Source organism: Coprinopsis cinerea, assembly GCF_000182895.1.
Source record: "Coprinopsis cinerea okayama7#130 chromosome 3 map unlocalized cont3.3, whole genome shotgun sequence".
Taxonomy (NCBI): domain Eukaryota; kingdom Fungi; phylum Basidiomycota; class Agaricomycetes; order Agaricales; family Psathyrellaceae; genus Coprinopsis; species Coprinopsis cinerea.
The window spans coordinates 2151595-2165459 of NW_003307542.1; the positions used below are offsets into that span (position 1 = coordinate 2151595).

At 50.2% G+C, this 13865-nt stretch overlaps 1 protein-coding gene across 1 annotated transcript; it reads left to right on the forward strand.

The window, feature by feature from the left end:
* Positions 1-5371: 5371 nt before the first annotated feature.
* On the forward strand, positions 5372-7842 carry CC1G_07424 (hypothetical protein; the record flags this gene model as incomplete). The annotated part of the gene is made up of 3 exons (XM_001830457.2): positions 5372-6270; positions 6401-7115; positions 7168-7842. 3 exons carry the CDS (start codon positions 5372-5374, stop codon positions 7840-7842), a joined length of 2289 nt encoding a protein of 762 aa, XP_001830509.2.
* Between the last annotated feature and the right edge of the window lie 6023 nt (positions 7843-13865).

The window sequence follows — 13865 nt, forward strand, 5'->3', positions numbered from 1 at the left end:
AGCAAAAAGCTATGGTCGATAAAATGATTCAGGAATTCAATAAAAGGGCACAGGAGGTGAGAAAACAGCTGGAGGATCTCAAAAAGGAAAAGGAGAGGCAGAGGAAGAAGCGAGAGGCCAAAGAACTCAAGCAAAAGAAGCGAGCTGAGAAAGACCAGGAGAGGAAGGAGAAAAAGGAGAAAGCAGAAGAGGCTAAGTGCCTGAGAGGCCAGCCCAAGGGGCTAGGTATGCATTGCAATTAATTGCATGCACGAGCGCGCACCAGACAATGGGCGGGGAGCAGCGCGTCATCACGCTCAATGCCGTGGTGCCGGTATGTGAGGCGAGGAACGAGCCTCGCATTTACGGATAAGATCGCGGCAGGGAAGCTGGCAATCACCAGCCACTGATTTGGACATCGGAGTCCAAATCAGTCCACAGAACGCGAGAGCTGGCACTACAGTGCCTCTTTATCGCTCTCCTCGTTTGCCTGGCCTGCGATTGCCGGGTTCCTCTCATTTTTTTGTCACTCTCTTACCACCGGTGTACTTCCCCTCTCTCTTAATACACACTCTCTCCAATTCCCGAAAGAAAAGAACCTAATACTCGAGTTTAAAATTTTCTCTCCCTTATCTCATCATGCCCGGAGAGGCTCCTTCCCCTGCTCGGAAAAAGCTGACACACTCCTCTCCAGACGTCATAGAACGGCTTAAAAGCCTATCTCTCCGAGATCGGCTCAAGATGAACAAGAGCATCGAGGAGGAGAACGAGGAGAAGGATTTCAGGAGTCCCAGCCGCGCCTCCGACGTCACGATCACCGAGGCCGAGATTGACCTTCTCAAGAACCCGTCGTTCTTCGAGAGGTTCAAGGACGTGTGCGCTATCCGCTTTGCGGACATGCTGGCTCCTTTCCATCTCAAGAGTGCAGAGGCCAAGAGGAAGGCCACGGACGACGAGTCGCCCAGGCCGGCGAAGAAGGCGTACACTACGAAGCTTCGACCGGAGGACGAGACGGAGTGGACCCCAGGTGCGCAGGATCATGCGAAGATCCCGGCCATTCTTGTCCTCACAGACTTCCAAACACCCCTCCCTTTCCTCTGGTTCGAGTCTCACCGCCTCAAGTGGCTTTGCGAAAACATCTTGTCCCTTCCCCCTCCCATCGCTTACAAAGGCGACGTCGATGGAGACGAGTTCAGGATCTATATCCTGGATGTCCACAAGATCAGGAAGGACGCTCCCAACCTCTACCCCATCCTCGACGTCCCCGATCGCGCTGCTGACATCACCCAATGGCAAGATGCCGCAGATAACTATGCCTGGGCGCAGGCGCTGCACGACCCGGATGACACCCCGCTCAACGCCGATTTCTATGCGAAACATTTCGGCTTCTTCTCCTCCCAGTACGACCGACGCAAGTACTTCGATACCTGGGTGACAAAGGAGGAGGAGTTCAGGCTGGAACGTCGTTCGAGGAGGACAGCTTTCAATGCCATCCAGTACGAGAACATGTGGCAGCATGTGATCACCACGCATGAGGCCTTGGCCAAGAGCAGGGTGGAGATCGACGAGCTCCGAAGGAAGTTGGAGCGCTCAGCGGGGAGTTCCTCGAGGAGGAATGATGACTGGTCCTTTCGGGAGGAGGGATCGAGCGCCTCCCGCCCTTTCAGGACCCCGACAGGCTCTGCTGCGTCCTCTGCGCCAAGAGAGGCCATACCGCCCAGACCCACGAGGACAAGCACGGCGGTGGAGTCTGGGCCAAGCGTAATGGGCGCTCCATTGCCCGCCCAGCCGACGACAAGGAGATTTGCATCAACTGGAACACCCGAGGGCCCGAGCACCCCAAGAAGTGTGCCCACCCCGCAGACGAGCGCCTCCACGTCTGCTCCTTCTGCGGCAGCTCCTCCCACCACGCCTTCGCCTGGACCTGCAAGGCCAAACCCCCCGTCCCCAATGACCATTGAGGACTTCCTGGCCTTCGCAACGCCAGACGTCCTCACCTACCCCGACCTCTCCGAGTTTATCCACCCCCGATCACCCTCATCTTCCGCATCCCCCCAGCTCCAAGAGGTCTTCCATCGCATCACGACACCTTACGACCCCGACGCCTTTGATGAACTCCTACAAAAACACGAACTCACCGACCGATACCCCAACCTCACCAAACACCTCCGGGAAGGCTTCCCTATCGGTCGCATGCCCGAACTCACTGAGACCGTCATTTTCGAAAACCACAGCAGCTGCGAGGAGAATATGGATGAGGTTGAGGTGTATATTCAAGGGGAAGTGGAGGCAGGAAGGATGAGTGGCCCGTTCACTAGGGAAGAAGTTGAGGAATGTCTGGGGGGCGCGTTTTTCGTCTCGCCGTTGATCGTGTCCTCCCAGCCTCAGCAGCCTGGTGTCCCTGACAAGAAACGGGTCTGCCGCCACCTCTCCAAGGAGAACAAATTCACCTCTTCCGTCAACTCCTACATCGCCAAGGATCACTTCCCTACACGCTTTGACACGGCCATGCACGTTGCAGACGTGGTGAGTTTCCCTTAATAGTTCCCGGTATCCGGCGTTGTCTACCACGCGCTGGCCATGCCCGGTTGCTCGAACATCCAGCGAGTATCCGTCTCCCACGGTGTTACGCCTGAGGGTCGTCTGACCCTTCAAAAATCGCGAATAACACACCGCCGGACTAATTTCGTCCGGTAAAACGTACATCTCGATAAGTGACTGAAAAGCCCTAAGGCACTGTGTTTTTCATAACCGGCAGGTCACTTATTCTGTCGTATGAGTTGAGACCGAGCCCAGAGTCGTCAACTAAGTCGAACTCTAAGAACGACTCTGAAAGAGGTTGAACGTAACACATCGTTGATACTGTATTAATTGACGGGTTAAGGATGTGTACTGGACCGATTGAAGATCGAACTACGGTAGTGAGAATTTGGCACGAAGTCCTCACCGCCGGGAGCAAGACTATCCATGGGAGTGCACGATCGACTTCAAATCGACTAGAAAGTTAGTAGCGACTTAACAAGAACGATGACACTTAGCACCAGCGCCTGTCAGTACCCTAAGAGGAAACGCCCATAAGCGCCGCCGGGCGGTCGGAATCAGCCATCAGTCGCGGAAAGCTAAGGGGACCTCTACGGATTAGGCACGAGATCGATAAGATAGAAGCCGAGATAAGATAACCAGAACGACGGGACCAGGAACGGATCACACGAGATGTTCTATTCCGTTGGACAGGTGTCCTCTCTAGGACAGATGAAACAGGGTACTAACAGTCCCATGACCTGTCAACAGAAAAGAAGTAGTACAGAGAGAAGGGACAGAACGATGAGTCCATACGCTGCCCTCCGGCGGTGGTTACAAAAGGGTATACCATCTGTTTCCGCGGAAGCATCTTCACGGAGTAACAATGGAGTTTCCCACCACACATTGGTTCCGTTCCGACGGGACGGAACTACCAAAATTCACGCGCTTCAACAGCGCATCAATAGACGCCTATGGGCATACTCGGCACGACACCGCCGGGGCTTCTTTTGTCGCGTTTCCTTCCTATTTCGTATTTCTGATTCTCTCGTACCTCCGCTCCGTCTCTCTACTCTCATCGTCTGTATCATGCGCACGTATTCGGTTTGTTTTATAGTCTTTGCTAGTCTTTGTTTTAAAGCTCGTAGTCAAACATTTTGTACCATATATATAGGCCCGCCGGGCAAGAGAATCAACAGATACCCCTTTGACTCGATTGTATATCTTGTCCTGATCGGCACAAGTCGTTCAGTAAAATAAAGAGGAATTCTCCGAGTGTCGAGTTAACAAGTTAGCGAGTTAGAGTCGAGTTAGAGTTTGCGCGTGAATACACGAGTCCGAGTTTAAAAACGAGTCAACGAGTGATCCCGCCGGGACGAGTTTAAGTGTTTTCGAGTTCAAATTTGAGTTTCGAGTCTAAGTCGTGTTTAAGCCGAGTCGCGAGTCGAACTTAGTGTTTCCCTTGTGTGTAGAGCACAACAAAATACAAAACACCATCCGCATAAAGTCAGGAGCCTTTTCAAAGCTCTAAAAACCCTAAAAACCGTTCTATACAAGTCAGAGTCTTCTCCTCGTTAACTTAGTCTACTAAAAACAACAACCCCATCGAACTTGCGTGCCAACGTACAGACAGTACTTAAAAGTCTTTAGATTTGGCCGTCGGTCTTCATCTTCGCGTCACTTGTCTCACAACAAGTTCCACTCGATTCGGGACCGTCGGTTGTTTTCTTGCTCTTCTTTGTGCTTTCTGTGCTAGCCAGCACATCAACGGCGGCCATACCTCGCACCCCTTGGCATCCGCGTCTGCGGCCATTCCATGGGCGAAACAGTTCCCGCATCCAGACATCATGGCCATGCGCGGTAGCCAACGCCGGTCCCTCTGTCATGAGGACTGCGCTAATTAAATCCTACTGCAGGTCTCCGCTGCACCCCCCGGCACACAAGCCACCACGTTCGACATTCACTAGTATCCAGCCGAAAAATCTCTTTTTTACGGTAATTACCGCGTTTTAGAAATGTCTGTTGCCGGAAAAATGCCCCGGCAACTTTTACCATGCTATATACCCTCGGTAATACCGTAAATAATGATATTTACGGTATTACCGAGAAAATCGCTTTTTTTCAGTAATACCGGGCGACAGTTGCCTCTCGGTAATACCGGAAGCCTTTTTTATGCTTCGGTAATGCCGGAGCATCGGTTTCTAATCGATCGGAATGCGAAATTATTGATGGGATTGATTATGTATCAAAAAGCCACATTTTAAAAGTTATATGTCTACTCTTATTTTATTATGGCCTCTCGGGGCGACATCTGATAAGATTAGCGTGCACCCGGGGTGCCCGTTAGGGTTTGGGTTAGGTTTAGGGTTGGTTAGGGTTTGGTTTAGGGTTGGGTTTCGGTTAGGGTTCGGTTAGGGTTAGGGATCAGGGTATATATTTATTTTACGTTACGTTCAATAGTAATTTAGGGTTAGGTTTGTTAGGGTTTGTTTGTTAGGGTTTGGTTTAGGGTCCTTAGGGTTTGGTTTAGTGTTTGTTAGTGTTTGGGTTCACAGCACGATTTCGCCGCAGGCGAAATCGTGCGGTAATTACCGAGCGAAATCTTTCGCTCGGTAATTACCGGAAAAATAAATATCGCTCGGTATTACCGAGGAATTACTTACCTACGGTAACGGACATTTCTAAAACACGGTAATTACCGTAAAAAAGAGATTTTTCAAGTGGATACCACCCCGACATTGCCAAGTTTCACCGGACTTGCCCTGCCCACCCTTCCCACAAGCCTTGGCTCGTCATCCAAGGGAAGAGGGGTCAATTTTATATTGACCACTGTATTCCCTTTGGAACCCACAGTGCGAGCAGCATTGCGGGGATGGTCGGTAACACCGTCGTCGACGTATGGGCTGGGGAAGGTGTGGAGCCGACCCTGAAGTACGAGGATGACTACGGCTCGTTGCGATGCCCGTCGCTTACGGGAACTTTCGTCGAGGGAGACTACGCATACGATTACGACGGGCCAGAGGCGCTTAGTCGTATCGGTTTGCTGAAGGTACCTTGGCACCCCGATAAAGGCGACGGCATCTATTGGACCATCTTCCAGTACATCGGCTTCCTATGGGACCTCGAGAGGAAGGAGGTCAGCCTGCCAGACGACAAACGCTTGAAGTTCCGGGAACGGACTCGGCGTTTCCTCGACAACTTCGAGGGTCACCAGTCGTGCACCCTGAAGGACGTCGAGAAGATCCACGGATCTCTCTGTCATGTTGCCTTCGTTCACATCGAGGGTCGCTCTCGACTTGCGGCACTTTCCAACTTTGCAACCTCGTTCAAGGAGAGCTACCTTGCCAAGCGTTTCCTCCCTGATCCCGTCATCCGGGACCTGCGCTGGTGGCGAGACCGCCTTTCCACGCCTGCCAAACCTCGTTCCATCAGACATCGGGGGCCTCCACAAGATCTCGGCCTCTACGTCGACGCTTCAACTTCGTGGGGTATCGGCATTTCTGTCGGCGGCCGCTGGGCTGCTTACCGCCTTCGCGATAGTTGGAAAGTCAAAGGCAGGGACATTGGTTGGCTGGAAACGGTGGCCATTGAACTCTTGGTATACTTCATCCAGCTGTTGGGCTGGCAGGACTGCCATCTCCTCATCCACTCGGACAACCAAGGTACCATCGGAGCGATGACAAAAGGTCGCAGCCCTAACCACCACATCAACGCCAGTGTGCGCCGAACATACGATGTTCTGCTGTCTCTTGGTATTTCTCACACTCTCACGTACGTGAGATCGGAGGAGAACCCAGCTGATCCCATCTCACGGGGCTCTTTCCCTCCCACGTCCCACATCAACCTCGAGCCCTCCTTGCCACACGACCTCAGCAGCGCGATTCAGTATGTTCGCCTCTAGCGACGGACGGCTTAAACAGCCACCTCGCTCGAGACCAATTCGGTTCTCCTGTGCCCCATCGCCTTCCCCCGCCACCATCTACGACCTCAAACCCACATCGAAACCTGTCGCCTTGACCTCGCAGAGACCTATACACGAGCCCGCCTTTGTTCCAAGTCTCCCAAAATCCACATTTCGCCTTGCCACGTCATCTGAGCTATACCCGAAACAACGAAAACCGAGAAAGGGGAGCGAGATCACACCGAGCAGCCTCCGCCCACCTTGTCCGGCGAAACGACGCCTGTACGAGTGGGAGTCCCCCTTCAGCATCGCCAACCGCAAACACCACGAAGATATCATCCCACCCGACCTTGTTGACATCGCCATGTCGTCTGTCGAGCGCTCGCTCGCTCCCAGCACCCAATCCACTTATGCCGCCGGCCTCCTCCGGTACCAGCAGTTTTGTGATCGTTGGGATATACCGGAGGACTCGAGGATGCCTGCTTCTTACGTCTTGCTTGCAGGATTTGTTGCGGAAGCCTCGGGCTCGTTCGCGCATTCCACGATCAAGAACTGGGTCATGGGTGTCCGTATGTGGCATCAGTACCACCATGCTGGATGGCACGGTCGTGACGAATGGGTCAACCTCGCCCTCCGCACTGCCGCAAAGGATGGCGTCCACCTAAAAAAGCCGCCTAGGCCGGCTGTCTCCATCGAACAACTTCGTGCGCTCCGAGTACGCCCCAACCTTTCTATCTTACCACAAATGCTAACCCCTGACCAACCAGAATTCTCTTGATATGTCCAATCCCCAGCATGCGGCTATATGGGCTGTAGCAGCGGCCACCTTTTTTGGATGCCGCCGACTGGGCGAGACCACGGTCCCTTCCCAAACCAAATTTGACCCCACCACCCACGCTTCCCGTTCCACCACCGTCTCCTTCAATGATCTGTCAGATGGTATCGAATCAGCCATCATCACCATCCCTTGGACGAAGACCACCCGGGAGAAGGGAGGCCGCATTATCCTCACCTCCCGAGATGACGACCTCTGTCCAGTCTCAGCCCTCCGAAACCACCTTCAGGTCAACGCCAACGCACCCTCCACCACCTCCCTGTTCGCCTACCGTGCGGGCTCCGAATGGATCCATACCTCGAAGCCCTCCTTCCTTCGGTTTGTCAATGGTTTCTGGCGCGACAACGGGTTCGCCGAGGTTTACGGGCATGGTTTCTGCATCGGAGGAACAGTGGCTCTCCTGCTCGCTGGCGTGCCTGCACAGGTGGTGGCCACCACGGGAGGTTGGACTTCGCTGGCCTTCCTCACCTATTGGAGGAGGATAGAGGAGATTGTCCCTCTCAGCACCGCAAACGCTTACCGCAAGAACGCTCTCAAGGACCTCGCAAAAATATTTGAACGATATCGCGCTCACAACAAGCTGCCCGCATCATGCCTCGAAGACTAGCACGCCACGTCATAACTTATCTGTATCGATTATTCGCTTCTGCTACTCGCTCTCCGCATGTTTCTTTTCCCTCTGCTGCATTCATCATAGACCACCCATAGCATTACGACTCCAATACCCACTGTACAATACCTTTGCATCACCCTACCTTAACTGACTGTGTTCCTAATATAGATGTTCCCTGTTCATCTGGTCCCCTTCTTCCTCCCGAGCTATACGCTCTCAGTTGGGGGTGTCAGTCCGGCTTGCTCTTACCTCCCCAGCCTGCCAGTTAAGAGCTTATAGCTCGAGACGGCATGGCTGGCTGGCTCGGATTTCCCATCGCTCCGGACTGGCTGTCCAGACATTCTGGACCTGCGGACTTTGCCTACGGTTTCCAACTCCCCGATTGGCCGATTCCTCGCCGATCGGACTTCACCGTTTGGGCACATGGCCTTTGGGTCACGTGATCTTCTCGTGACGCCCATCGCGCCGGCAAAGCCGCAGACCCCCGCAACTCCCCAAACTCGGACCTAGCCTGAGTTTGGTTTCCTCTGACACAGCTAATACTCCAGATACCTCAGACAACCACCTTGGTGGAGGAATATCACACTGTCATATTCCTCCCACCTAACAACTACTGACAACTCCCATAGCTATCTTATACCCACAGAGGTAAATGCTCAGCACCGTGCCGAGCGTTGCCTGGGACCATCAAAGGACGACGGTCCAAGAGTCACGTGACCGCTGGGACCCTGGATCTCCCGACAGAAGTGGCACCTGTGTCTGCAATCCAATTGAAGTCAGCATCGAGCTGGAGTGGAGAGGAGGGATCTCTGGGATCTGGGAGACGAGTACTTGCAAAACAACTGCTGGCAGTATACAGTTGACTGTTCAGGAGGTGGCTAGAAGGAGCCTGGGGCTCATAACCTGTTAAAACAGCGAGCTGGAGTCTAGCAGTGAGGGGAAAGAATTGAGGGACTCCAGAATGATGCTGCCAATTGTGGATGCTAAAATGTCGGGAGGCAAAGCTCCGCATACCTGTAAACACATGCAAGGTTGAAGCCAAGCAATCCAGGCTTGGCTTTGGAGATATTGGTAAAACAAAAATAAAATGTCAATATCTCTGTAACCAGTGGATGGATTTCCGTCCCCTGGATACCATTAGAAAGAGCGTAAAAAGCTGGTTCGAATGATACTAAACATGGAGGGAATTGGCCATGTAGAAGTGCCAAAGTCACAAATTCTAACACACTTACCCTGGATGGAGGAGAAACTCAATCAGCTCTGGACCTTGGTATATGGCATAAACACCTTTTCCAAGAGCTTTCAACAAATGAATCCTCACTTCTTCGTTCTTGCCATCTGGATCTCACTTCAAAACTTCCCAAAACATTTCCAGACACTCAGGTCCTAAGGGACTACGTCTTTCCTCTGACATCTGGAAGGTCACAGCAGAATATTTGCCTTCCCTCATTTAATGCTTCAGTTGTGGATACAGACGAGTTTGTTGGAGCAGTGTGCTCAATTTTCCGATGGGGCTGGCCCACACTTTTTTTGACAGCTTTATAGGTCAATTTGGTCAGGAATGAGCATTCAGCAGCTTTTACCAGTCTGTATATTTTCTAATAGTTCCAAAAGCTGTTTTGACCTTGGTTCTAGCCTCACCAGCCACTCACATCACCCTTGGCTGAGACACAAGCTGGTCCACCTTGTTACCAGAGTCGATAATACAGCCCAGTTCTCTCAGTGCCTCTATCAAACATTCAAGGTCCAGGTCTTCTTTCTGAGTGTCTCTCCTCACACATTCAAGACTTACCAAGGCATCATGGGTGCGGGTTCCCTCTCTCATTCAATGCCAATTGAGAGTACATTTACAATCTTGGTGCTTCTGGAACCTATACTCAAATATGTGGTTCTTGATATTGTTCAGACTTTCCTTCAGGATGAGCAGTATCGTGAACATCGCGTACAGACCCCTATTTTTCATTATCTTATGTTATCACTTCAGCTTTCCTTATCGCCTTCCTTATCTTTCTCATGGAACACTGCCTTGTTTCATCCTTTGCGCTACTTCTTATTGTTCTTCTCTTCTTGCACTGCCTTGTGACACCGTGTTATTGTTTCACCCTTGTTCTTCACGTACAGTATGTCACGTGCTAGCTGGACACTGGTCAGTGTTCTCCCATTTTCTTAGCTATCTCGATAGAAGTAAGCAGGAAAATGGTACTGAACGATTAACAAGTGTATAGAGATTGTGAATCTTAAGGACAAGTACTTTTGCAGGCAGTGCTGAGAGGCACACCTCAGTTTTTGTTACGAACATATATGCTTACTATACCGTATTACTATACTCGCCTCACCTCCACCTTATGTTTTTCATTTCAACTCATACTCTTACTCATATTTACTGCGCATTGCTGATTGCTGACTGATACTCATTAAAAACACATTGAAACCTACATACATTCCGCGGAACACGCATGTTATCCATGAGGACTACGCCTCATGGTTAACACACGTCTTCTAGTATATAAAGACTCTAGTTTCTTAGTTAGTTTCCTCACTTCGTTCTTAATTGTTCAACAAGTCTATTACAAGTCTCAGTGCAAATACAAACATCTCTTATTATCGCTCAAAGTCTAGCCCGAGGTCACAAAGCTACAGGCGAAGAACCCTTGACGTAGTCATGAGTTGATCCATCGACCACAAAGTCGCTGAGCATTGGACGACACGTGCTTGTATCACGTATAGTCCTTAACAGAAGAACGAAGTCTCAAACCTCCAAGGCCCGCTATAACGACTAGCCATGGCCGAACAAATGTTTCAGTCTGCCTGGCAGACTATCGAACAACTCTCAGGATTAGCATCTTCACCCGTCCTAGCCGATGGACTCACGGACAAACTATCCGAAGTCCACACCATAGTCTTCCTGATAGGAGTAGGAGCAATCCTATATCAAATCTGGGGGCTAGCCAATAAAGCCATTATCACGATCAGCGAAACCCTCACGAAAACCGCACCACATGTTGAAGGAATCAATGATGGCACCACGAAAGTGGCAACCGGCTTAGAAGCGATGCTAGAGAAGTATGACGACTTCCTTACTCCGGAAAAAGCCCGAAAAGCAAGGGAAGAATCCAAACCGAAGTTGGATATTCCTAAACCCCCCAAATTCTCTGGAAAAGCAGAAGATGTTGAAACCTTCATCCAAGCGGTAGAAACATACCTGGATAGCAAAAATGAGTATGAAGCTACTGCAAGAATACGATACATCGTCGCACTAGTGAACGAAACAGAGAAAGACAAAACCCGAAATTGGGCATCCATCGAATACAGGAAGACGACCGAATATAAGAAAAAGTGGCTCGAGGCGAAAGAAGCCCAGAAGACAGACCCAACCTTCACAGATCCGGAAGGGTACTACCAATCATGGGACGACTTCATCAATCAGTTCCGAAAATACTTCTGCCTACTCCCAAACAAGGAAACCGCAAAGAAGCAACTCAAGCAACTTCACATGGGAAAGAATACTTGTGATTGGTACACAGGAATGTTCAACAGCTACGCAGAAGCTACCGGATAAGTAAAAGGCTGGGGTAAACCCCGAACTCTGACTAAGAGTCGCCACCCAATTCGCTGCCAGACCCGCAGAACAAAAGAAAGTTCCACCCACTCTCCAAGAATGGAAGGACGCAGCCATGGAAGTGGATAGGGAATGGCGAACAGCACGGGAATATCGCAGCGAGCCACAACAGAAGGTCAAGGTGGTCTACAGAGACGCCCCACAAACAGCGAAGAGGGAAGAGAAAGACCCTGATGCCATGGATGTTGATGCCATCCCAACAAAGCAATCATCCAGCACACAGAAATGGAAAATGCTTCATCTGCAAGGAAAAGGGACATCCGGCGCGAACCTGTCCAAAAGCCCAAATGGGATATGTCGACAGCTAGGACACACGACACAAGCTTGCCCCAAACACCCTGGCTCGGGGAGCTCAAACATTCGGGCCACAACAAAGGGCGAAGGATCCGAGGAGGATTTTTCATAGGGGACATCTTAAGGTCGATGGAGATCGTCCCCGAACTGTCAATTGGAACGGCGACGATCACCACCCGAAACAAACAATCGATCGTCTTACCAATTGAAATACCCAATAGTGGCATTGACACAACGGTCCTAATAGACAGCGGAGCAGATGATCTATTTATCCACCACCGGATGGTCGACAAATATAAGATCCCTACAAAAACACTCAAAAATCCCATCAAAGTCCGAAATGTAGATGGAACTGCAAACAAACAAGGAACCATCTCACAGACAGTTGAACCTACCATCAACATCAATGGACGACTACAAAGATACACTATCTATGTCACAGGTTTAGGAAAGTGGGACTTTATCTTCGGGATGCTGTGGTTACAGAACGAGAACCCCGATATCAATTGGAAACGAGGAGAGGTCAAATGGAGAAACACTATATCTCCGACCATGGAGCAAGACGACCAAGACCTTCTCCTCCCCTTCATCGAAGGAAAAGCCACAAAAGAAATCAACGAGAAATGGGTCAACGTGACCAGCACTGAAGAAAAAGATACTGACTATGAACCACCTCTTGAAGAGGATCTCAAACTCAAAATTCCCCATGCTTTTCATGAATTCTTAAGTGTCTTTTCGGAAAAAGCATCAAACCGTTTCCCAGAAAGGAAAGAGTGGGATCATGCGATCAACCTCAAGGAAGGCTTCAAACCCAAATCGTTTCCCATCTACAATCTCACGCCGGCCAAGGAGGAAGAACTCACGAAATTCATTGAAGAAAACCTGTCAAAGGGATATATCAGTCACTCAAAATCACCAATGGCATCACCCATGTTTTTCGTGCCAAAGAAAGATGGAAAGAAACGCCCATGCCAAGACTACAGATATCTCAATGAATGGACAGTGAAGGATGCCTACCCGTTACCTCTAATATCCGACATCATGGACCGGGAGAAGGGAAAACAATGCTTCACTAAACTCGATGTCCGGTGGGGATACAACAATATGCGCATCAAGGAAGGGGACGAATGGAAGACTGCATTCAAAACCAAGAAAGGACTCTTCGAAGCACTAGTCATGTTCTTCGGACTCTGTAACTCACCCGCAACGTTCCAAAGGATGATGGATCACATCTTCATCGTTGAAATCGATGGGAGACTTGTGATCATCTACATGGATGACATATTGATCCCTGCAAATACCATCGAAGAATTGGATCACATGACTAAAATCGTTCTCAAGAAACTCAGGGACAACGATCTATTCCTCAAAGTCGAAAAGTGTCAATTCGCCCAGACACGAATCGAATACCTCGGCATGATCATAGAGCACGACAAAATCATGATGGACCCAGAAAAGGTCAAGGGGATGGCCGAATGGCCCACCCCCACAACGGTGAAGCAAGTACGATCCTTCTTAGGATTTGGAAACTTTTACCGAAAGTTCATCATGAAATACTCCGAGATCGCCAGGCCCCTAAACGAACTCCTAACCAAAGAAAAAGAGTTCATTTGGACTGAGGAATGTGATAACGCATTCAAAACCCTGAAACAACGATTCATTGAAGAACCCGTCCTCAGGATGCCGGATATGTCTAGACCATTCCAAATCGAATGTGACGCCTCCAAATACGCATATGGAGCCGTCCTCACCCAAGAAGACGAAAATGGCAAAAGACATCTAGTAGCTTTCCTATCAAAAACCTTCACACCCACCGAACGCCGATACGAGATCTATGATCGCGAACTCCTTGCAATAGTACGATCCTTGCAAGAATGGAGACACTACCTCCAGGGATCAGAATTTGCCACCCACATCCTTTCTGATCACAAGAACCTAACCTATTTCAGGCAACCACAAAAGCTCAACGATCGACAAGCTCGATGGTCCCTGATACTGTCCGAATACTACTATAATCTTAAAAATATGCCTGGCAATAAGATGATTCAAGCTGACGCCCTTTCTCGGAGACCCGACCACATACCCGAAAAAGACGAAAACGACC